The sequence below is a fragment of the Chionomys nivalis genome, chromosome 7, assembly GCF_950005125.1.
Source record: "Chionomys nivalis chromosome 7, mChiNiv1.1, whole genome shotgun sequence".
NCBI lineage: Eukaryota > Metazoa > Chordata > Mammalia > Rodentia > Cricetidae > Chionomys > Chionomys nivalis.
The window spans coordinates 29,031,121-29,056,113 of record NC_080092.1 but is presented as its reverse complement, the minus strand read 5'-3'; the positions used below and the strand labels follow the sequence as shown (position 1 = coordinate 29,056,113).

At 42.7% G+C, this 24,993-nt stretch overlaps 1 protein-coding gene across 1 annotated transcript; it reads right to left on the bottom strand.

Annotated features, from left to right (window-relative positions):
- Positions 1-822: 822 nt before the first annotated feature.
- Positions 823-23,518, bottom strand: Havcr2 (hepatitis A virus cellular receptor 2). The gene is made up of 7 exons (XM_057776762.1): positions 23,414-23,518; positions 21,847-22,185; positions 20,161-20,244; positions 12,502-12,542; positions 10,377-10,503; positions 5,635-5,671; positions 823-3,430 (listed from the first exon to the last, which is right to left on the bottom strand). Exons 1-7 carry the CDS (start codon positions 23,469-23,471, stop codon positions 3,271-3,273), a joined length of 846 nt encoding a protein of 281 aa, XP_057632745.1. The 5' UTR covers positions 23,472-23,518; the 3' UTR covers positions 823-3,270.
- Positions 23,519-24,993: the final 1,475 nt, after the last annotated feature.

The following is a 24,993-nucleotide window of genomic DNA, read 5'->3' as shown; positions in this document are numbered from 1 at the left end:
TCCACCCTCTCCCTTTAAAGACTTTAAACTGCATCTTTGCCATTTCCAGGGCCTCTTATACCATCTCCTTTGGCTCCCTCATTTTTTTTCCTCTGCCGCTCACCAATTCCATCCCAAATACGTGACAGTAAGTGGCTACAGGTCTAAAACCAAGGGTTCTAAATCCAGCTTGCTGCCACCTTCTGGTGCCCTTGACCTTGACCTATTTCTCTTTGATGAGAAAAGAAACAGGAGAACATTGTTATAATGCTTAATTCAACTTTTATAAACAAAGAAAAACAAAAATATTCCAGTTTTTCATAAAGTATGTAAAAGGAAAAACTGAAATATCCTATGGTATTATTATTGATTTGGGTATTTCTTCCATATGCTAAGCAGAGAAATATACAATTTAGGACCTTCTTTCTTGTCTTAAAAATGTAGCATTATCTCCTGGCAACAGTACAAAGTCTGTGGTAGAGATTATGGTTGTGTTTCCTGCTGTCCCTAGAGACTAAACAGTGTCCAGCAGGAAGTAATCACTAATAAAGATCTCCTGAATGAATAGATATGATCCTTCCTCCTGTTGGATCAATTAGACTTTCACAAGGCCAGAAATGTGATTCATTCTATTGTCCCAGTACCAAAGTACCTGCACAATGCAACCACTTAAACGCGTTTGCCGCTGGGTAAGGTAGATGTAGCACTCAGGAGGAAAAGGCAGAAAAGATAAGAAGTCCAAGGCCATCCTGGTGAATTCAAGAGCAGCCTGGGATATATGAGACCTTATCTCAAATCAAAAGCCAAAAGGAAAGAAAAAAAGAAAGAAAGAAAGGAAGGAAGGAAGGAAGGAAGGAAGGAAGGAAGAAAGAAAGAAAGAAAGAAAGAAAGAAAGAAAGAAAGAAAGAAAGAAAGAAAGAAAGAAAGAAAGGAAGAGCATGAGCTCTAAGCAAAGCTACCTGGTTCTTTTTAAAACCATATCCATACCATGTGTATTAGTTAGCTTTCCAGTTGCTGTGACGAAATACCTGACCAAAGCCTCTTTAAAAGGGAAGAGTTCATTTTGACTTGTCAGTCAAGAGGACATGGTCCATCACGGTGGGGAGCCATGCTAGGAGGAACAAGAGTGCACTGGTGACATGGCATAAGCAGGAAGCAGAAAGAGATGGATGCTGGTGCTAAGCTTGCTTTCTCTTTTCATGCAGTTCAAGACACCAGCCGGTGGAATGACTCCACCCACCTCAACTACCTTAAATGCCTCACAGACTTGGCCAGAGAGTCATCTCCAAGGTGATGTTTAGATCCTGTCAAGTTAGCAAAAGATATAAACTGTCACACCATGTAATCAACCATTCCCCTATTGATGTCAAAAGTCCCCTGCAGACACCAGCACAGAATCATCTTTGTATCCATGCCCTTGCTTAAAGACTTTGCCCAATAAGAACGCTGATGGAGGAAACCACTGGGTTGGTTTAAATGTGCTCAAAACCCTCCCCAGTGCAGTTTATAACTTGAAAACATCTGCTGCACTTTCCTGGCCTGCATAAGAGCCGCTACCTCTAACTGAATTTTGTCAGCAGGCCCCCCTTCCATACACTCGTAAGAAAGCCAGTACCTCCCGTAACTAGCTAGATGCAGCCTAAACAACAAAATCCATACAAGAAAAACTTGTACAACAAACAGCCAGATACCTGTGTCCCCATTGACAAGTGTCTTCTGATCTCCACAGTAGCTCCCCAGTGCAAAAGTCTTTTGACAAAGCTATCTTTCTGCTCATTTAATTTTTTAACTCTGGACTGTTTCATTAGGTTCTGTTACATATGGGAACCAACACAAACCAAGGCATTGAACAGTCGTAAGCCAGACAAAATTGATCTCCTCCAGCTTAGAAATTTGGTTTTGTGACCACTGTCCTTGTAGTGGAAGATCTGAGGCTGACGACACAGACGGCTGCCAGGACTCTGCCTTCTTTCAATCAGGAAACAGCATGAACATCCCAGTCACCGGTTCTTCTTCTGTGAGAGACACAGTTCCGGCTTCCTCCGGGAATGGAGAAGTTGTCAGAGGCGCTTCCCTCTGAGCCCACAACAGGCAAGGTCGGACTTCAGAAAGGAGAGTTTCTTTTTATAGTCAGCAGGCCCCTGAGGAACCTCTTCTTTTTGTGAAGGGGCGGTCTGGCTCCGTAGCTCACAAACTCTCCATGCTCCTGCCTTCTAAGGGCTGGAATTAATGACAGGTCTGCACCACCATGCTCCCACTCAGAAGCTGTTAGGACTGAGAAGGGGCCGGTCATGTAGAGATACACATTGCATCCAGGTAGAAGGTCCAGAGAGAACCTTCACTACTGTCTCATCCTGTCCTCATCCTTCCTTTCTTTATTTATCTCATGCGTGACCGCATATGTGTGTGGAGACCAGAGGGCAACCTCCATTGTCTTTCCTCAGGAACATTGTCCACCTTATTTTGAGACAGGGACTCTCAGTGACTTGGAACTCTCCAACTAGGTTAAGCTGCCTGGCGACCAAGCCACAGGGACCTGCTCTGTCGCCACTTCCCCATCTCTGAGTTTACATGCATGCATTAGCACGCCTAGCTTTTCTGTGTGGGTTCTGGGATCAGACTCCGGCTCCTCATGCTTGCACAACAAGCGCTTCACTGTCTGAACCATCTTTCCAGCCTCCCTGTGTGCTTGCTTGATTGCTTTTTTTTCTCTTTTGTTTTTAAAGCAAAGTCTCATCATCATAGCCCAGGGTGGCCTTGAACTCACGATCCTCCTTCATCAGCCTCGTAAGTTACGTAATTATAGGCATGTGCCACCTGACTCTTTCTTAATTATTCAAGGTCCAAAATCTCTAGAAAAATCAGTGGCCACTTTAGATTTCCTGCATCCACACACACCTGCACCTATCTCCCTTAGCCTAATATTCCCCGTACCTGTTGAAAAGCTTTGTGGACACACCACAATCCTGAATGTCCAGGTACTCCAGAGATATCAGACTAAGCATTCCTAATGTGTGAAGGCACATGTAAGCTTCAACATCCATGATTAGCGCTCTCTGGGTTGGGGGGAAGATCCTATCCCGGGAAGTCAGAGGTAACGATGCATTTCAGTATAGCATAGGTTACAGTTGAATCCCCTTATGAGCTAATTATTCCTAGAAAACAGGAACACTTTTCTTGATGGACAAAACCTCCCAAACTTTTCAGGTGATATAGCTCATAGTGTTCAAAAAAGGAAAACCGCAAAGTCAAAAATGAAGGGGAGCCTTAAAAGGCAAGAGCCCAGGGTGGTCAAGATGGCTGCCCGTTGGTGACGTAGCAATAGTACTCATTGGCGTTCTCTATTTCGTAGATGTTCTCCTCGATGGTATAGACGTTTTCCTCTGACCGGTTTCTGCCTGCTCCTGCATTCGTTAGCCCCACTGGAGGGAGGTTGGCCAGTGTGATGAGGCTGTGAAGATAAAAGGCTGCCGTTGACAGAATTCCCAGAGAACAGAGAAGAGAGTGAAAAGAGCCGTCTCCACTGCTGACAGCAGCCAACTTACACTCAGGACTCTGCACTGGGTGCGCACTGAGAGAAACCCAGGCAGTAATTTGGGGAACAATTAAGGACATGTAATTACTCTTAATTTTCTTAGGTATGTAAACCCTAGTCCCTGTTCTTAGGAGTTGTAGGCTGAAGGGTTTGGGGTGTGTCAAGATGCCTGCAACATCCTTATGAGTGGTTGAGAGAAAGCCCTGTGCTTACTGAGCACTAACAACACAGGTGTTCCAAGTATTTTTAGGAGTTGAAGGTAACGTGCTTTAACGTCCCTTGCACTGTTGTTTCAACTCTCTGTGAACTCCAACAGTTTGAAAAGGAATAGGAACCAATCAGGCTTGAGTTGGAATTCTGTGTTTCTTCCCAACACCCAACATCATGACTTGGGTGAACGCGTTTGTGTGTGTGTGGGGGGGGGGTGCTCATTTGGCTGAGGTTTTAAATGTTTTTAGTGCTTTTGTACAAAATTAGGGTTTCATGACAACCTTTTCATAGCCATATATTCTGTGCTCTGCCCATATTCACACACCTCATCAATATCTCCTGTGCCCCCTCCTCTTCCCAAATAGTCTTCTATCTATTCTCACGTCATCCATGTGTCTTCAAGGCAGTTACGCACTGTCCTGTGCATCTGTAGACTCCAACAGTGAACAAAGTACATATATCCATAGATATCTAACTTAGTAAACCCTGTGCCTGAGTTCTCTCAACTCTAGAAAGGGGAACTGAGAGCCGTGCAGCAGGGCTGCCGTGGGGAGCACTGGATCATTCGTTCCTTAGAGCTGATCACTGGTATTTGTTAGAGACTGTGCTGGAGTTGCAGCAGTCAAACACAGCGTTCTAGTTCCTAGTTCACAATAGGTTTCAGTCCCAGGTCGAGCTAAGTATTGTGCACATCATTTCACGGATAGCAAATTGATGCCTGTCAGCGCTACCTATGAATATCATGTTTCCAGTTTCACTTCTGATGAAGAATAATGGTACTGGGGCTGGAGAGATGGCTCAGAGGTTAAGAGCACTGCCTGCTCTTCCAAAGGTCCTGAGTTCAATTCCCAGCAACCACATGGTGGCTCACAACCATCTGTAATGAGATCTGATGCCCTCTTCTGGCTGCAGACACACAGACAGAATATTGTATACATAATAAATAAATAAATATTTAAAAAAAAAAGAATAATGGTACTGATAATTAAACACTACATTTGGATTTATATGACTTTTCACTTTATATTACCTTGTCTTTGGAACATTCTGAATTTTGTTGATTTCTGAAATAAGAGGTGGTTTCTATATTCAGCAGATAATTGTATTTTCCATTGAAATACATTGCAATTTTTCATGTATTGAATCTTACTAAAACCGTAAAATCTCTCTCTCTCTCTCTCAGTGTGTGTGTGTGTGTGTGTGTGTGTAACTAAACAGTCAGGAGTGGAATAATGATGAGGATCACCTGAAGAGTTTTGAGAACAATACAATGCCATCTCGGGCTCCATCCCCCAATATCCTGATTAGTTCCTTTAGGTGTGTCCTGTATCTGCAGGATTAGTGCCCAGGACATCCTAACACACTGCCATAGCCAGACATGCCTAGACAGGGCTATAAAACCCTGGTCATAGCAGCTTGATTTTTGTTGTTGTTGTTGTTGTTATTTGTTTGTTTGTTTTTCTCTTTCATTCTGGTAACACCATGAAAATAGTAAGCACTCATCTAAAGATGCAGTTCACTGAAAACTAGAGACAATTTTTTTTTTTTTCGAGACAGGGTTTCTCTGTGGTTTTGGAGTCTGTCCTGGAACTAGCTCTTGTAGACCAGGCTGGTCTCGAACTCACAGAGATCCGCCTGCCTCTGCCTCCCGAGTGCTGGGATTAAAGGCGTGCGCCACCACCGCCCGGCCTAGAGACAAATATTTTTTAGTAATAAGGCCAACTATACACCTCAGCTTTGGAACTGAGGAAGCTAAATGTACAGGAGGACAAATATTGAATTTACATTTCATAAATAGAGGAAGTCTAACCTAAGATTTCAAGGCTCCCAATAGGAACTTCTCGGAGGAAAAATAAAATCATAAGATGGTAGGAATCCCCAATACCCTTTTCCCTCTTCTGTGTTCTTACCTTGAATTCTGTAGCTTCTTTTTCTTATAAGAATACCCTGGGTAAAGGTGAAAGAAAAACCAATGAATACTTTTCTAACATAACTTGAAAAAAGAAGCAAAATGGACTAGTTGGAGAGGAAGGTGGCTTGGTGACATTTGACCTTGCCTTAGAACAAACTAAATCAGCCTGTTAGCAATATCTTAGGACAATATTAAAAATAATAATGTGAAGCTCTTACTTAACAAACAGTATGAGGACTATTCTGTGTGTGTTGCAGTTTGGTAGGCACCAGAGACACACAGGACGAGTTGTGAGCACTGCCTCCATGAAGCATGCATCTGAGTGAGGAAAAAAGGAAGGAGGGAAGGAAGAGTGGAAGGAAGGAAGGAGGGAAGGAAGGAAGGAAGGAAGGAAGGAAGGAAGGAAGGAAGGAAGGAAGGAAGGAAGGAAGGAAGGAAGGGAGAAGAGGAAGGACAGAAACAAATAATTTCAAATTGCACTGCATTATAAAATGAAACCAGCACCATACTAAACCAGAACCAGAGAAGGTTAGGCAAGCACGGTAAGACGTGACTTTTGAGGTCTGTTCCGAAAGAACAGAATGAGTCACCCATGTCAAGAGCGAGGGCAAACACTCCAGGAACAGAGAACTTTCGGCAGAGATCTGGGTGGGTGTCAAAACCAAAACGATAATGACAGCAAAGGAGTGGCCCCCAACAATCTAAGAGGTAAAGCTGAAGCTTGGTCCCAAAGGCCTTTTCAGTTATCATCTTGTTATCCCAGCCTATGGGATGTGGAGGTAGGAGGATCAAGGGTTCGAGTCAAGCAAGCAATCCATGAGATCCATCACAACCAAACAAACCAACGAATCAACAAAAAAAGAGAATTTGGACAGTGTGAGACAACAAGATCGGTAGGGTACCATTGAATGACGGTATGATCTGGTTACTATGTAGAGAACTGATTAAAGGAGAAATTAAAAAAAAAAAACAAATAACCAAGCAAGATGCAGAACAATGAAGCGGTCTTAGATCTATTTTGCACAGAGGCTGCAATTGAAGCTGATTACGTATTGAGATGTTAAAAAAAAGAGGATTCTGGGATGACTTCTGCATTTCTGGCATAAGAAACCAGAGAGAAAGAGAGAGAGAGAGAGAGAGAGAGAGAGAGAGAGAGAGAGAGAGAGAGAGAGAGAGAGAGAGAAATAATGAAGATTCCAGGGACTGACAGCTGGGTCCTGGTGGGTGGAATTTGGAAGCAGGAGCCTTGTGTCTGACATGACTGTATGAACCTTCAAAGTGGAACTATTATCTGGACAGAGAGACAGGATGCATCAACATTGTAAGAGTTGAAAAGATTAAAGCGAATATTTAAGTCCATGGAATTATGCTATAAAGTAGAGGTTTTTTTTACAAAGAGAAAAAGGCCAAATCCTGAGGAACTCAGCTTTTAAACACCAGGCAGAAGACGAAATATCTGTATATTGGGACGGACCGACCAATCAAATACAACAAACGGTATTTCCAAAGCCAAAAGAAAACATTTTAGAACAAAGTATGGATTCTACTTGGAATATTATTGCAGAAAGACAAAGTTATCTGTGACCATTAGTAAAAGGAAAGCAATTTGGGATTGACTAAAATTGTGTCTGTGGCACTTTAAGGATAGAAGTGAGATGGACAGTTCAGAAGGAAAATATAAAGGGATAGAGACTTGGCACAGGGAGACCTTGGCTGTTTCCTTGGCTGGGAGAGGGTTGAAGGAGGCTAAGCAGTATTGAAGCGTGGGTGATCATCTCAGTCAGTGCACAGTGCACTCGAGAGCCAGAGGACTGATGGACATTTCCGGGTCAGCTTGTGGCTATAATGTCATGACTTAAGAGCAGGCCACCTCATCTGTCAGATTGCTACCCACAAAATCTAGGGAAAAAATTATAAACTGAACAGAACATTCTGATCTATCTCTTAAAACAACCCTCTGCGTTTACCCTTATCCATCTAAATCCACTGTGGTTGGTCAAGAAACGCCTACAAACACCAAAGTGTGTTCAAGTGCCTTATATAAAACACCACTAATACCTGTCACATCCTATCACACACTTTAAATGACCTCAAGACAGCATGTAACATCCAGCATGATATAAACATTATACTTAAATAGTTGCTGCCTTCTTTGGGAGATTAAAAAGTCTATATATGGTGGGCAGTGGTGGCGCACGCCTTTAATCCCAGTACTCGGGAGGCAGAGGCAGGCGGATCTCTGTGAGTTCGAGGCCAGCCTGGTCTACAAGAGCTAGTTCCAGGACAGGAACCAAAAAGCTACGGAGAAACCTTGTCTCAAAAATAAAATAAAATAAAATAAAATAAATAAAAAGTCTATATATGTTAAGGATAAATAATTTTCAATAATTTTTTACTTTATGATTGAGTCCAGAGATGTAGAACCTGTGTGCACTGAAAGTTAGCAGTTATATGTGCATTAGATTTCACATGCCTCTTTTAAAGACAAGAATGAGTATAGACTTACTAAGCAAAAGAGAGAAATAACTCTCAACATGGGGAGGGACACCAAGGGAGGACTACCCACCTAACTTCTTACCTTTTACATAAATTACAAAAGTTCCTAATTTCTAGGTCTCAGAAGAACTCAAAACGTAGTACAAGTTATCATTTCTCCTGTATTCATTTAGTAGCCTCCAGATCTCATGTTCGACTGATCAGTCCCCACTGTTTCCTGCAGCCTCTGGGCGAGCTCGTGAGAGTGTATATGGGGTTGTTTCTTCTTGGGAAAACCCATTTACCAAGAAGTAGTAGAAAACAATCAGGAGAAGTAAGGTTGATTTCAACCCCTATTTTCATCAATTAACTGTATGGATTTGGACATATTACTTAACACATCAGCATGCTATCATGGTATCAATTGTACCTAGTCTATTTTATATTGTATATCATAGTTAAAGGACCTAACCTCCTTAAAGTCCTCGGCAACTTCAGTTCCCAGTCAGGGTGACCAACGCATCCTGGTTTTTCTCAAACGGGCCCAGCTTTATCAATGGAAGTTCCACATTTTAGGAACTTCCTTCAGCCTTGTGAAAATCTGAGATGGCTAATGACCCGACATAGATAGTCCCTGTTGTGTGTTCAGGAGAAAGGCTTGATGTGGGATTCCCTTCTGTATGCTGTGAATATGTTTTATTACCACTAATTAATAAAAAAGCTACTTTGGCCAGTGACTTAGCAGAGTAAAGCCAGGCAGGAAATCCAGAGATAGAGAGAGAGAGAGTAGGTGGAGTCAAGCAGACTCCGGCCAGACGCCAAGGGAACAAGATATGTAGAAAATGAGGAAACGCCACAGTCACATGGCAATACATAAACTAAAAAAAAAAAAAAAATGGATTAATTTAAGACATAAAAAGAATCCTGAGTTAATAGGCCAAACAGTATTGTAATTAATACAGTTTCTGTGTGATTATTTGGGTCTGGGCAGCCGGGAAACAAAGTGCAGTCTCCGTTTACAAAGGGTGTTGTAAATGCATTACACTCTGGAGAAATGCCTTCTCTGTTCGCAGAAAAAAGAGACTATATCACAATTATGAAAGGGTGGAAGGCGTTGGACTTATGGGAACATTTGGATCTTTAGTGTAACAATGGCATCCAAGTACAATAACCAAACTGGAAAAAAAAAAATTTTCTCCCTGAGACAGGGTCTCCTGCAGCGCCCCTGGCCTGGAACTCAGTGTGTAGCTGACAATGGCCTTATACTTCTGATCTCCCTGCTTCTACCTCCAGAGAGTTCTGTGGTTACAGAACTTACAGTACACCCCCGTACCTCCTTTTATGGGGCTCTTGTGTTTCCTGCATGCTACAAAAATACTGTGACAACTATATTACATGCCCAGACCCCGAGCCATCTATTTGAATAAAGACAAGTAGTTGTGTGTGCTGAGCACTGTGAGGAGAAACCCCAGTCTGGAAGCCCAGGCATGGTTCAGTGTTAAAGAGAGGCACCTGAGAAAGCAACATAGAAACCCACACAGAGAGAGGTTGTATTGTTGGGCTTCCTAATAAGCATGGGTATATTTATATTTTAAATAAAGTACCTCTTTCAGTGAGTTAGAAACAGAGAGAAGAGAGGATGGGGAATGGGAAGAGATGAGATGAAGGGAGGGAGGGGGAAGAAGGGGAGGGAAAAGTAGAAAAGGAGAGGTACCCAAATGTTACAACTCACATGAGGCCAGAGGACAGTCTGAGAAAAAAATTCATTATCTTCTTCCACCATGTGGGTCTCTCAGATCAAACTTAGAGCATCAGGCTTGTGACAGGCACCTTAACCCACTAAGCCATCGCATCAGCCCCAAGATTAGCTTTTGTGTCTAAAGATAGCCATTCTGGTTGTCTGCCGCACTTGAAGGTCTAGACTTGGACCTTGCTCACACTGAAACTTGGAGAACTCAGCTGCTCTCAGCAACCTTTACTTCCCTCTGCCCTAGACTGGGAAGGAATAGTACTGCCTACTTTATAACTGTTGATGACTAAGATGTCTGTAAAACATTTAGCACAGTGTCTACCTGCCACATAGGTAGAAGTTTGAAAGACCATGAATATCAGCGATGTTACTGGCCAGTTATGGGCAATGTGTGGAAGGACAAGTGAGTGTCCTTCAGGTTTGCTTAAAAAATTGTATTTCTATCTAGGTTTGCACTGCTCCTATGGTAACCATTCTTTATCAGAAAGTAAAAGAAGCACTATGCAGCAACTTACATTTAAGGAATAAAACACCAAGGATGAGTGCCAGGGCCAGCCCAGCAGAGACTCCTACTCCAATATAGACAGCCGTTCTGATGGTTTCTCCAGAGTCCTTCACTTCATCGGTCCATGTTGAAATTTGCTGGGGGACAGAGAACAGGAGTCAAGTTTGAGAAGCCCAGAAACTGGTCATATGCTCAGCAAGTCTTGTGATTCAAGAGGACCACTCTTCTTCATAGTCTCTCAGGATTGCAAGAATGATGAAGCCTCCCTTGATCTGTCCTCTTGTAGACTAGACCCAGTCAGCAGAGGAATAAAATGGGCTAGCTCAGTGTTTGCAGTTAACAAGGAGATAAAGCACCCCCCTTCAGTGCTGTGGGTGTAGAAGCCACTCTGTGGCCCACCTGTCCGCATCCCTTCAGAGGCTGGATAGTGGATCCTACTGCCTCAAAATTGTGTGTTCAGAGGGATGGAGTTCCGGAAGTCTTTCAGGGAAACCACCATTCACACAAAAATGTCACACAGCAGTGTTACCAGAGCCAGGACTTTGCAACCACACAGTCCTCAGCTCAAATCCCACATCCCCAAAAGCTCAGTGACCCTGTGGAGTGATTGAGACAATTAGCATGAAACCTGTTTCTTCGTGAACACTCGGTCAGTGGTAAATGCTACTGTTATTTCTCTCATTTCTGATACCAAGGAGTCACAGAGAACATCCTTCTATTTCTAAACTGTTAGTCCACATCCCACCTTCAAAGGCAGTAATAGTAAAGACAGTTTAGAAGAAAATAAGAGACTCAGCCATAGCAGTGAACATTCATAATCCCAGCACGCGGGAGGCAAGGGCTAGAAAGTACCAAATTGAGGCCAGCCTGTGCTACAGATCAAGACCCCATTTCAAAAAGACCGGCAAAGCATTCGTGTGTATATATGGGAACTAATTAGATACAGTAGGTAATGAACAAGAAGACAGGAACGTGGGAGGAGTCAGGAGAGGAATCTAGGAGGAGTTGGAGGGGGGAATGAAGTGAATCTTATCGAAATACACTGTATTCCTATACAAAATAATCTAAGGCTAAATAAAAACTACATTTAAAAACAATAAAATGATAAATAATGAAAGCAGTAAATCTCAGAGGTTAAATCCTCCATTTAATCAATACACGTGACTTCTGCAAAAGCAGGATGCCTATGTACAAGTACTATGTGTTAAGCACCTGGGACAACAGAAGTCCTTAAAGGTGCTCTCTATCTCAAAGAGGGGAGAGAGAGACAAGCACACAAGATGCCAGGCACTAACCATGAGTGCTCGAATAAGGGACTGAATTAGATGAATGCAGGCCTCTAGATGTGGCCTTAAAGAGTTGGTTTTATTACTCTTATCTATTTATTATTGGTTTGTGTGTGCACACGCATACATATGCATCCATGCCGTGGTACATGGTGATTAGAGGACCACTCTCAGGAGTCAGGTCTTCGCCTCCACCATGAGTTCTCAGAATCACACTCGCGTAGTCAGGCTGTGCAGCAAGTGCCTTTACCCACTGAGAAACTCATTGTCCAGTCATTGAAGTTGCTACTGCTAGCTGGCTTTTTAGTGTTTATTTTTCCCTGTCTACTTCAAGACATAATAGTTCAGGACATAAATTCTTGCCTCTGGGTGTTCCTGAGTTGTGTCTTGTTACATAAAAATGAATTTTAAAAAATGCAAAATACAAGCTGGACACCCCAGCCCTGTGGAGGAGGAGGTAGGAAGATGGGGAGTTCGTTATCATTCTTAGCTACATAGTAAGTTTAGGACCAGACTGGGCTACGTGACACCTTGTCTCAAAGCCACAACAAGCTCAAAGTGGAAAACCTGAAAAGAAAGGCAAGGGACCTTTCACAGTGTAGCAGTGGCATTTGCAAAGACAGATGAAAAGCTTCTTTCTTTTGGGGGGTTTTCCACACTTAGTACGTGCCAGAAATCTCACACTCACACCCAACTTCTATCAGTAACAGACCTATATGGTCAGACCTGTCAGCACATAAAAGCCACAGAGTGTGAAGCCAAGAAAGGTACAAGCTTTCCCACACAAGGGGTGCCCTGGAGGAAGTCTACACTGATCATAATGTTAACACACACACCAAAGTTACTTACTGTTTGGCTTTTATCCTGGAGGGTCCCCAGAGTCTGTGTCTCTGTCACACACATATACAAAGGGAAGTAGACAATAGTTAAGAATGGTTTTTAACTCCAGATCAAAGAAAAAAATTAAACATACTAGTAATCCTGTTTAATACTAATTCGTCTCCCTATGCTCCACAAAAATTAGAAGACCAACAAATGACACTGAATGCATACAAACCAATCTCAGGGTGGTGTCCTTCTACACAAATAATCACCTCCTCTGTCTGTTAGGTCTTAAATCCAGGACAAATGGCTGAGGTGCCGATTTAACATACCAAAGCAGACCTGGCTGGCAGGTTCTTCCAGCATTCCTCAGTCCCTACAGGTTACAAGGTATGACAGGCGTAACCTACTCCCTACCCTGAACTCTCTAGCCTAGGAGCTGGGCTGCCTTCCCTATGTAATCCAACCCTTTAGGCTAGGCCATTTCTTTTTTATCCATTATTCTCCTGGCCTCTTAGTTTCCTGGTCTCCTGGCTTTTCCCTCTCCTCACATGGCCCTACTCAGGGTCACGTCCACTCCGGACTCTCCCAGATGCCTTTGCTTCTGGCTATGCTCTCCCTCCTATCTACAATAAGCCTTCTCTCCCACCACAAACAGGAACAATCATGCCAGCCTTTAGCCATCCAGTAATATTGATATCGTTCGGTCAAAGTCTAATTAGACTTTCAAAGACACAAAACTCTGGAAAAAGTTTAACATTTATTCATTGCCACGGTATTTAGTTAGCTGTTTTCAAATGGAAACAATCGCTATGGTTTACCAGGGGCCAGGCATTTTGCCAAACACTTTTAAGGAACTATCTCATTCAGTATGAAAAGAACTGTCCTAAAAACATAGACTCAGAGAAAATGAGTGACTGAGTGTGACTTCCTCAGGTCTGAGTGATGAATGTGTCATCAAAGAAACGGGGAGGGAAATTCACAAATTCCTCGAATTGAATGAAAATGAAATACAGCGTAGCCTGCAGATATAGTGAATGCACTGTAAGTGGGAAGCTTTAGCTACGTAAAGGCCTGCGTTTAAAACATCGGAGAAACCTTGAGGTATTAGAAAAGCAAGAACAACTAAACCTAGACATTGACGCCAGGACCAAGAATCAATGGAAAGATGGACCAAATCAGTAATCTCTTGGACAAACTAACCAAAAGAGAAAAAAAGACCCAAATCCATAAAATTAGAGATAAAAAGGGGGACATTACAACTGCTAAAAAACGGCATTTAGAAAATCATTATGACTTACTTAAACAGATAACCCACTAAACTGAGCATCTAAAATAATGAATTGCTTTCTAGACACATATGACCTACCAAAACTAAACCAAGAGAATCTGAACAACTTCAGATTTATAACAAACAATGAAATTGAAGCAATAATTTTTTTTATTCCAACTAAATAGAGCTCAGGCGTTTACACTGCTAAACTCCACCAGATCTTTAAAAAATAGCTAACACCATGTTCCTTGCATTATTTCATGAACTTTAGATGGAAGAAGGGCCCTCAAGATCATTGTAGAGAGCTAAGTTTGGCTAGCCTGATACCAAAACTAGAAAAGAACATAACAACAACAGAAGGCCAATCTTCCTGATGAAATTAGTCAGAAAATAATCATCAATAAAATATCTGCAAGCCTTCCAGGCCAGTGAGCCATGGCAACACAGTGAAACTTTGTCTTAAAAACAACAGTAACAACAAACAACTAGAAAACCAAATTCAATAATTAAAAAATAATCTTGAATGTAATCAAAATGGCTTCATCAACAGAAGCAGGGATGGTTCCACATATGCAAATCAATAATAGTAATAAGTCACATAAATGGCTTTTCTGGAATTTTGACCAAGATTGAGTACAGTACATTGAAAGCAGTGGAGGAAGCCCTGAGTGAATGTGTGCTGTTAACATGGGTCCTGCCATGTCAAGGGCTCCTCCAGTGCTTCAGCCCCATGGAAGTAACAAAGCCTTCCTTGGAAGAGGCTCGGGACTGCCAAAGCCTTCCTCAGGGATTCAAGTATGATTGTTGATAGTGTGTCCACCTTAGCCTCCTCCCAGCCTGACGTTCACAGCCTGAAGCTCTCCTCCAGCTCTAGCTCCTACCCAGATTAGCTAAACCTGCCTCCTTGTTCAGCCATATGTAATAGCCCCACCTCACTGTTCAACTCTATATAAGAAACGTGCTGAGCTTCCCAGGTGCTGAGGCTCCCCCATCCAAGAACCCAATGCACCCAATCCCAGCTTTTCTGCGTGTCTATGTGTTTGTCATTTCTTCATTCCCCCTCCACTTCAGTAAGTAGCCAAGTCCCTGGAACTGGGCAAAGATGTGGCAGTACATAAAGAGATTTAAGGACAAAAATCAGATGATCATTTTTAGTAGACTCAGGAAGGGCCGGTGACAAAGTTTAGCATGCCTTTATGCTAAAAGAAGCTGAGAAGAAACTAGGACTAGAAGGGACATGGCTCGGCACAGGGGCTGTGGAAGGAGCTGCTCAGTTGATAAAGAGTACATGCCTAGCACTTACAGAAACCCCGTGTCTGGTCACAAACACTGCATAAATATTAAGTGTGGTGGCCCGTGCCTGTGATCCCAAAACTCAGGAGACAGGAGTTCAAGGTCATCACTGACTACATAGCAAGCTTGAGAACAGCCTGGGCTACATGGGACTCTGTTTCAGAGAAAAATAAAGAACTCTTTGAGAAGGAACATACCTCAGTATAAAGTTTATATGCAACAGACCCTGCAGCCAACACTGTAATAAATGGGGGAAACTCAAAAAATATTCAACTAAAATCAGAAATCGAACAAGGGTGTCTACTTTCTCCATTGCTATTCAATATAATTTTTGAAGTCCTAGCTAGAACAATAAGAAAAGAGAAAGAAACAAAAGGGAAATGAATTGAAAATGGAGTCAACATATTCCTATTTGTAGATGAACAATAGTGTATGTAAGAAATACTGAAGCCTAGACCAGAACATTCTTAGAGCTGAAGCTCTCAGCAAGCCATAGATACATAATCCATATACAAAACGCATGGCTTTCTGACATGCCAACAACAAACTGGATGAGAAAGAAATCAGGAAACCAATCCATTAACAATAGCTTCAAAAAATAAAATATACTGTCTGGGTGTAGTGGCTCATACCTTTAATCTCAGCATTTGGAAGGCAGAGGTAGGTCAATCTCTGTAGTGGAATTTCATTTGTATTTTAATAAATAAAGCTTGCCTTGAGATCAGAAGCCCCTCAAAAATAAATAATGGAGAAAGAAAACCCTAAAATCAAAGGAGTGGGGGGAGGGAAAGAAAAGTGGGGGGAGGGGGAGGGAAATGGGAGGCGGGGAGGGAAATGGGAGGCGGGGAGGGAAATGGGAGGCGGGGAGGAGGCAGAAATTTTTTCAATAAATAAGGAAAGAAAGAAAGAAAGAAAGAAAGAAAGAAAGAAAGAAAGAAAGAAAGAAAGAAGAAAACCCTAAAATCTAAAAATAGAACTACCACATGATGCAAGGGTTCAAGGATTCTAAGCCAACACACCACAGAGATAACTTACACATCCATGTTTATTGCTGCGCTAGTCACAAGAGCCAAGTTACAGAGTTAGCCTAGGTGCCCATCAACATGTGAAGGGATAGAGAAAATATTACATGGGCATGCATACACACACACACACACATACACACACACACAATGGAATATTAGTCCACCACAAAGAAGAATGAAATTATGGTATTTATAGGAAACTGGCAATTTTTTGATCTCCATAGGAAACTGGCGATCATAAAATTAGCCCCATTCACATTCAGAAAAATGAACACTGTGTTTTTTTTTCTTTTTAGGGAACACTAGATTATATATAAATGTTGTTGTGGTTTGGACGAGAAATTCCACCACCCCCATGCTTGGTCCACAGTCAGTGGTGTCATTTGGGGGAAATTATTGGAACCTTTAGGAAGTGTAGCCTTGCTAGAGGAAGTACGTCACTGTGAGGTGGGTTCTGAGAGCATATAGTCTCACCCCATTTCTTCTCTTTCTGTCTCTGTCTTCCTCTGTCTCTCTCTCTGTCTCTCCCTCTCCCTCTCCAGTGTACAGACAAAGTAGTCTTTCTATTTCCTGACCCTACTATCATGCATTATCTAAGCATTATGAGCTCTATCCCTGGGGAACTTGAAGCTGAAATGAACTCCTTCTTCCTCAAAGGGTTTTTAGTCAGAGTGTTTTTGTCCTGAGAGCAGAAAAGTAAACTAGAATGGATGAAAAAAAATCATTCATCCATATGGAATTAAACAGAGGTGAGGTTATACTGGGAAAGAAGTGAAGTAACACGGGTGGGGAGAAGAGGGAGGGAAGGATGAATATTGTCAGACTAGATAACCCTCCTTGAATAAAAATGTCTCTAGGACACCTGTTCTACAGACAATGAATAGACACCAATCCAAACTTAAAAATAAAATTTAAAAAAAGATAAATGTTCTAAAGAGCAGAGGCTGTTAGTCATTTTGGACAAGGGAAGGAACTGAGAATGAGTTATACCCTACTTCATGAATACGAATGTCTTCCCGTGTAGGTTCACAAGGCTTTAAAGCCACTTTCGTAACTTCAAGGCCCTCAACAACTTCGCCCAGCAACGTCACCAACATGAAGAGAGTCACATAGCTCATCTGCCAGCTTCCATCTCTCCTTCAAGTGCATTTACTTCTTCATCTGCTCATCTGGACAATGGCTGTACTAATTTATACCAGGTAGAAGGAACAGGGCCGCCAGCAAGACAGGAGGAGAGCCTACAGTCACTGTGAAAGCATAGCTACCAGCCTCTAGAAAACCAAGGGAACCCATTCATCTGGATGCCTGAGTCAGAGTGTGAAAAGTCCGTCGCATTCCTGACCCTCTAAATCTAAATTCTTAAGGATGCACCAAGGCTTTCAGCAAGTCTGAACCTAACTAACTGACTGTGGTTTAAAGATTACAAAGACGGTCTCAGCCTAACATCATTTAGGGGGAAAGCGCTCCAGCTTTGTTTTCATTACCTGAAAGCAACTTAAAGCAGAAAAACCACAGGGTGGAACCTCAGAGTAAACAGGAATCTTCACCACATGCAATATTTGAAATGGAAATGTCACTTCTGCTTCCCCATCATGGCGATTCTTGGTCTAAGTGACAAGACTGACTTGTACTCTCTCTCCCTCTGTGTATGTGTCTGTCTCTGTGTATATGTCTCTGTGTCTCTCGCTCCCTCGCTCTTTCTCTCTGTCTCTCTCTCTCCCTGTCTCTTTCTCTCTGTCTCTCTCTTTCTTTGTGAGACTGTGTCTCAAGTAGTCCAAGTTGCCTTCAAAGGCCAGGTGATTTTGAACTCCTGATCCTCTTACCTTCCCCCTGAAGAATAGCAGGCCTGTGCCTTCATACTTGATTTCTGTCCTGCTGGGGATAAAACTCAGGGCTTCCATGGCTAGACAAAGACTCTGCCAATTCAGCAATACCTCCAGCCCTGACCTCTTTACTTTTCTCCTCCATTTCGTTTAGCTATAAACAAGAACAAGAGATGCCTGTAATATTGTTTTCTGTTTTACTTGGAGAACTGAAGATTGCCCTACAAACAGGTGGCAGGGAGGAGGAATAAAGTGGTCATGAACGTATATAGATGCCACGGTTACTGTCTACTCGGCACTAAGGTACCAGCCATGGTTCTTAGCGCTGTTAATCTTTTTTATAGTTATTCAGTTGGATTTCTTTCTTTCTTTCTTCCTTTCTTTCTTTTTCTTTTATTATTTATTTATTTTTTTTTTTTTTTGAGACAGGGTCTCTCTAAGTAACCTTGACTGTCCTGGATCAAGTTGGCATGGAAATTTACAAAGATCCTTCTGCCTCTGCCTCCCAAGTGCTAAAATTAAAGGCATGTGCCATCATGCCTGACCCTAATCTTATATGTGTGTGTGTGTTATAAGTAAACTATATAAATATAAATAAAATAATTATATATAAATATATTTATATGATGTACGTATGTATGTACCACTATTTTGCCATTTTCAAATAAAGAAAGAGAGTTTTACTTTATCTTAATGTTCATGTATGCATGTGTGCCTACAAGTAAGTGTGTGTGTGCTCATGGGACACGCTATGGTGTATATATGGAGGTCAGAGAAAGATCTTCGGGAGATCCTTCTCCAACATTTGGGGACCTAGGATCTAACTCAGGTTGACAGCCTTGGTGGCAAGGGGCTTTACCTGCTGCACTAACACACCAACCCAGAAACAGGATGTTAGAGAACTCTGCTCATGACACACAAAACCTAAACTTCAGAGAATTGTTGCAGCACTAACTACTGAGATCAGAACTGGCCAGGGGAACTGAGTTTAGAATCCAGTTTACTCTCACTGCAGTACCGAACCATTTTCTCATTCTGCCTTCTGGCATATTTGACAGTATCAAAGGCAGGGGTTAGTGTGCCCTGAGAACACACTGTGACCAGACACTGGACTAACCATTATGAACTCATTTTCTTATTGAAGTCCTACAAGTCGTAGCTTGTGAGGTATATGACATGATGAGAGGGGACTTAATCTATTTTCCCCTCCCATTTCAGAAAAATGAAAAGAACTTCATAGAGTTTAAGAGCAGAACTCTACCCAGAAATGAGATGAGATTAACCTCCCTGATCGATGTGCCCTGAGATCAGCTTCTTCTGTCTCCTTTGTCTCCTGGGACAGCTTCCAACCTTGGCCATAGGAGGAACTGAGCTCCTTCTTATGAGGCTGATACCTGAGGAAGCTGATGGTCGATGTTCAACTAGAAAGGACCCTGATTTCACCAAATCAATCCCTTATCCTTGATATAAACAACAGTAACAGCCCAGAGTAAATCAGAAAATAACAAAGACAATAATCCTTTACAGTAAGTTTACTTAATATCTAACCAAAATAGAATCATTCCTTATTAAAAGTTTTTTAAATTAGATTTTAAATAAATGCCTGCAAAATGACCCCACATATATATAATGACACTTCCCTGAGACCTGAGTCCAGTCCCCTCATCTCATTCAGGGCAAGGAGACAGCAGGTGCCTCTAAGTTTCTCTCTTATCTCCACATGCCATCCATGGCACATGAGTACAGAGACAGACAGACAGACAGACAGACAGACAGACAGACGGGGTGAGATTAATTTATTAAAATGTAATAAAATTAAAACTTTAAGTAAGAGGGGGCCCTTGTTGGCAGTGAACCTTACCCTCTAATAGTTGAGCCATCTCTACAGCCCCAAATGACTCTCTTTCTAAATGACATGATGGCAATGGTAGATGGTTCTCTTTGTTTGTGTAGCAAAACCTGTGGACATCCAAATTAAGTTCTCCATGGGGGCAATGTTATTTTTCCTGAGACAGGAAAACCAGAGGTCTCTAGGCCACGCCCCTTGGACAACAAGAGGAACTAGAGCCCCAGGGAACCGAAAGGCCTTGGCCCAGGTCACTTGGCTAGTTTGTGACTTCTACAGAATCCTAACCCAGGGACCAACATGTGTGGCCACCACCTCACTCACCTCAAACAATATCTCAAGTGCGAAAAGTGATTTTTTTATCATATTCTAAACTCTGTAAACTGAGATCCGAACTAAGCACATACACCTGTGCTCATGTCTCACCTGAGCCATCTCCCTTGGTGGTTAGGGTTCTTGGAGAAGTTGGAGTAGGGTATCCACGAGCAGGGACAACCGGGGTGATCTTGGCTTGAGTCAGAAAAAAAATATTAAGGATGAGAATTTTCAGTTAATTCTCTCAGTGTGTGGGTTACAAAGACAAAACTCAGGGGATCAGGCTTGGCAGTAAGTGAGCTTACCCACCGAGCCCTTTTGCCTGCTCAGGAGTGAGGATTTACGTCAGGGAATCCACAGGGCAGCAGAGAATACGTGAAAGACGAGAAACAAAAGACACATGCCCTCACCTTCCAACCGTCATGGTCACATTCAGAGAGAGATAGCACCTACTTCAGATGTGCAACCGCAGCAGGACGTGGTTGCCATTGCCACCGTCTAGTCATTGATGGAACTACCAGTGTGAGAGTCACACTAAAGTTCTGCATAAACATCACCTTGTAGAATCCTTTCAGGGATAGTTGACTACATTGTACAGCTGAAGAGGTCACACATGAAATAATGCTCCAATGTTACACAATTAGTAAGGACAGTTGATTTGAACTCTGTTCCAGATGACCACAAAGGGTTTTTTGCTGAGCTGTATACCTAACCTTATCTATGATAAACTTTAAAACATAAGAATATGCACATATACACCTCCTTAAGACACACATACAACCCAAGGCCTATATTCCTGACTTTCCTGAAGAACATATTTGCAAAAAAGAAAGAAAGAGAGAAAGAAAGAAAGAAAGAAAGGAAGGAAGGAAGGAAGGAAGGAAGGAAGGAAGGAAGGAAGAAAGAAAGAAAGAAAGAAAGAAAGAAAGAAAGAAAGGAAATTCAGAATTCATCCCAGATACAGCCATGTCTCTGCTCTGCAGGTGGGGCCCAGGCACTGGAAGGAGGTGGAAAGATCATAAGACTCAGAGGTAGGAGATGGACTCAAGGAAACAGTCTTCCAGACAACACAGGACCGCTGCACACATGAACTCACAGAGACAACGACAGCACTCACAGACATGCAAAGCCTCAAGCCACACAAATCCCCTCACTGAGATGGGGAAGTGGACATGGATCCCCACTCCTAACTAAGAAGTTATTTGCATTGACACCAGCTGGGACAGGGACAGTCCAGTGTCCAGCCACACCCAAGAGCAGGCCCCCTGGCAATGCAGACTCCATTTGACTTTCGGCACCTTTTTGGTTTGATATTTTTCATAGTTTGTTTTACTCCTCTGTTTTGACTTTTGGCAGGGTGTTTGGTTTTGCTTTGTGTGTTTGTGGAGGTCTGTGTCTAAGAAATAGAAAGAATATGAAGTTGTGTGGGTAGGAAGGTGGGAAGAATCTGGTGAGAGTTGGAGGAGGGGAAAGAGTATGATCAAGAGTATAGTATGAAAAAATTTAAAAAAAATAATTTAAAGAAAGGAAGTTTCCAGTGACCTAATGATCAGGCAGGGTCTTGAACCTCTCTCTGGTCTAGGCCTTTCGTCCCCTTCTCTAGGCTGCATCCTTGAGTACGAAAGCACATGGCAGGTACATCATTGGCCTTCACAGATGAGGCTTCTTCATCCTAGGTCTTCCCATCCCACCCCCAGGACTATAACGAGAGGTGATAATAATCCATATGTGTATTATGATATCATGACCCATGAGTGATTCTTATAGACAAAGAGGACATGGGAAGGGTCTACTTACCTGGACTGATGTCTAATTTCAGGTCTAATTTTTTATCATTCCCTAGACCAGGGAATTGCACGCGGCAGCAGTAGGTCCCACGGTCAGCTAGAGTCACATTCTCTATGGTCAGGGACACATCTCCTTTGAGGAAATTCCCCTTTAGCTGGTATCTTCTGGATTTCTGATGTATCACATTTCTTTCATCAGTGCTAAGCACCCAGTTGTCACACTGTGACCAAGGACATGGTCCCTTGCCCCAGCACACAGGCACAGGTGTCCCATGGGCAGGTAGAGTGTAGTCGCAGGGCAGATACGCATTCTTACCGACCTCGACTATAAATGCATTTTCCAAAGACCCTACACAGAGAGGGGAGGAGGGCGAGACAGTGAGGGAGTGGGTTCATTTCTGTTGGTAATGCATCATAGAATTAAAGAGGGAACTCTGGCTGCTCTGTTGGGAGGAGGATTGACGGTGCCAATGATTCTCTGTCACCAGAGGAAGCAGCGAGTTCTGTTCCAACACTTACTATGATTGCCCATGCCTCTAAACCTGGAGCTTGGCAGGTGGAGACAGGAAGATCCCAAACTAGCCTGCATGATGAAATCATCTCTCAAAAAAATAAATTAACAGTCCAGAAAGTGATGACTGTCTTTATCCCTGTACTGAGGAGTCTGTGGCAGAAATGCAATGAGTTTGAGGCCAGCGTGAGCAACCTCTGCTCATTCCCTAAAATGCCTGCCTCCATTGGCCTGAGAAGGAACATGAGAACCTGCATGTCTCTCAGTTCCCATGTGCTGTGGGCCCTTGATCCCCACCCCTGGCCTGTTACAAACACATACTTTTCAGCCCTCAAAGAGAACTGTGAACAGTTTTTTGAAGATTAAAAAACCTGTGCTAATGGAATCAACATTCAGAAAAATGAGAATTGTTGGCCAGGAAAATGGCCCACCTGTCTGGGCTAGCTGTCTGTTCATTAGCAAAGAAAAGGTAACCTAATTCTCAATCTCTCTCTCCTCTCCTCTCCTCTCCTCTCCTCTCCTCTCCTCTCCTCTCCTCTCCTCTCCTCTCCTCTTCTCTCTCTCTCTCTCTCTCAGAGGTAAAAGTTCTGACAAAAAAAAAAACTAGTACCTTGCATATTTGAAACTCTTCAAATGTTGTGCTTAAGTTTAAATTCCTTTATAACACACATTTCTATATGATAAAGTATTCAAACCACATAAAAGATACATGAAAGCAGGACCACCTCTCCTTATTCTTCCCATCCCCCAGCTCCCCCTCCTGGAGCTCAACCATTCAAAAACATCCACACACTGTTGCCTCCTGGCAAGGCTTACACACATAACTGGGCACCTTGGTTCTCTCTGTAGCATTGTGATTCCCAGCATCTGTATCAGGTTGTTGAATTAGGCTCCCTGCTTCTCTCATGGATATGTCTAATTTACTTACCCGGTCTCCACTGTTGACATTTAGGTTACTTCCCAACATATGCTATTAGAAATAGCATCACTACGCCCATCCTCTATCTGTGTCTTGCCCTCTGTGTGATAATCTTTCTCCATCTGAAAAGTACCGGCCCAGACTTACTTGCAAGTAGCAGTCGCGACAGCAGCAGAACACCATTGAAAATAAGATGTGAAAACATTGGTACTCGGCAGGGAAAAGCAAAGGCCAGCTCAGTGTAAGCACAGCTTTAGGTCTCCAGTTAAAGTGGTGCTTCCTCTAACTTCTGTCTACCCCAGAATCATGAGGGCTGACCACACCCACTGAGGGTCAACCTACTTCCCAGGGTGTCTGACCACACGAAGTTCCCGTGTTAGTACAGCTAGTCACATCTGAGAACGTTCCTGTTCTGCGTCATGCCACAGTAGACAGAGCCTGCTGGCACTCTGACGTTTATCACATGAAATCAACAAGAAGGAAGCAGTATTTCAGAGAAAGAAAAAGTATTAGTCACGGCAAGAGTCTTCTAATATCTCAGATAAATAGCCTGTATAAACCATCTATAAACCTAGCTGGTTACTAAGGAACAAAAAATATAAACATGTCACTCATGTATTCATGCTGTCAGGTCCCTCTCCATCAATCAAGCCTGTGACTGCTGTCCTTGAAGCACCTGGAGTGGGAGCTGAAGCAATGAACCCGGACACGTTGTGCACACCTTTAATCCCAGTTGCTGGGAGGCAGAGAGAGGCCGACTTTAAGGCCAGCCTGGTCTACAGAGCTGGAGTTCCAGGAGTGCCTACACAGAGAAACCCTGTCTGGCTAAGTAAATAAATAAATACGCAGTGAATGTCATATTTCTTATCTTTACATGTATAAATACTTCCATGCCAATCGAGAGCCCAGTTATAATCCTTGGTCTAATACGTTTTAGAATGTAATCTATAAGCTTATTGTGTCTGACTTTCCTTGTTTATAATGGTATTATGAGACAAGGAAACAATCAAGACACCATTAGAAGTGGTGCATGTTTTTATAATTCCAGTCTCAGGAGGCTGAGTTAGGAGGATCACTGAGTAGGAGGCCAACCTGGGTACACAGAGTGCCCTCTGTTAATGATGCTGAAAAAGTTGTGTCAGCATTGTATACAAAGCCACCAAATCATTCCGATTTGGACCTTCAGAGTTTCAAAACCTTTCGTTTAGGAAACACATACTTCTTCAGCAATGTTCCTTGCCCACTATTTGGATAGAGCTGTGTGGCCCTTACTATTCTATCCCATCTCTGTTCCCCTGGAGGAGAGGGGGACTTTGAACAGAAATTGTCAGGATGTGTGAAGTTCCAGCCATGCCATTTATGATCAAGTTACCATGTCAGACACCAGCACTCTCGGCCGTTGAAGATTGACATTTATCTAGACACCTTCAATACAAATGCTTTGCCACAGAGGGAAGTCAGCTTACAGACTGTGTGATTTCCGAAAACCCGCTGGGTTTTTGCTGAGTCAGCCCTTCCTGGCTTCCCCGACACTCACTTTCCTTAGAGGCATTTAATCTAAATATCTAACTTGTTCAGTGTGAGAAATTCCACAGTGCCATGGAACGAGGGCTACTCAAGAGATGCTGTTTACTCCCTCATGTTATAGATGAGAGAGAGTCAAGGAGAATGACTGGTCCCAAGGTACCTGTTTAGCAGCAGTGTAGAGTAAGGTCGGCCCCCTGAGT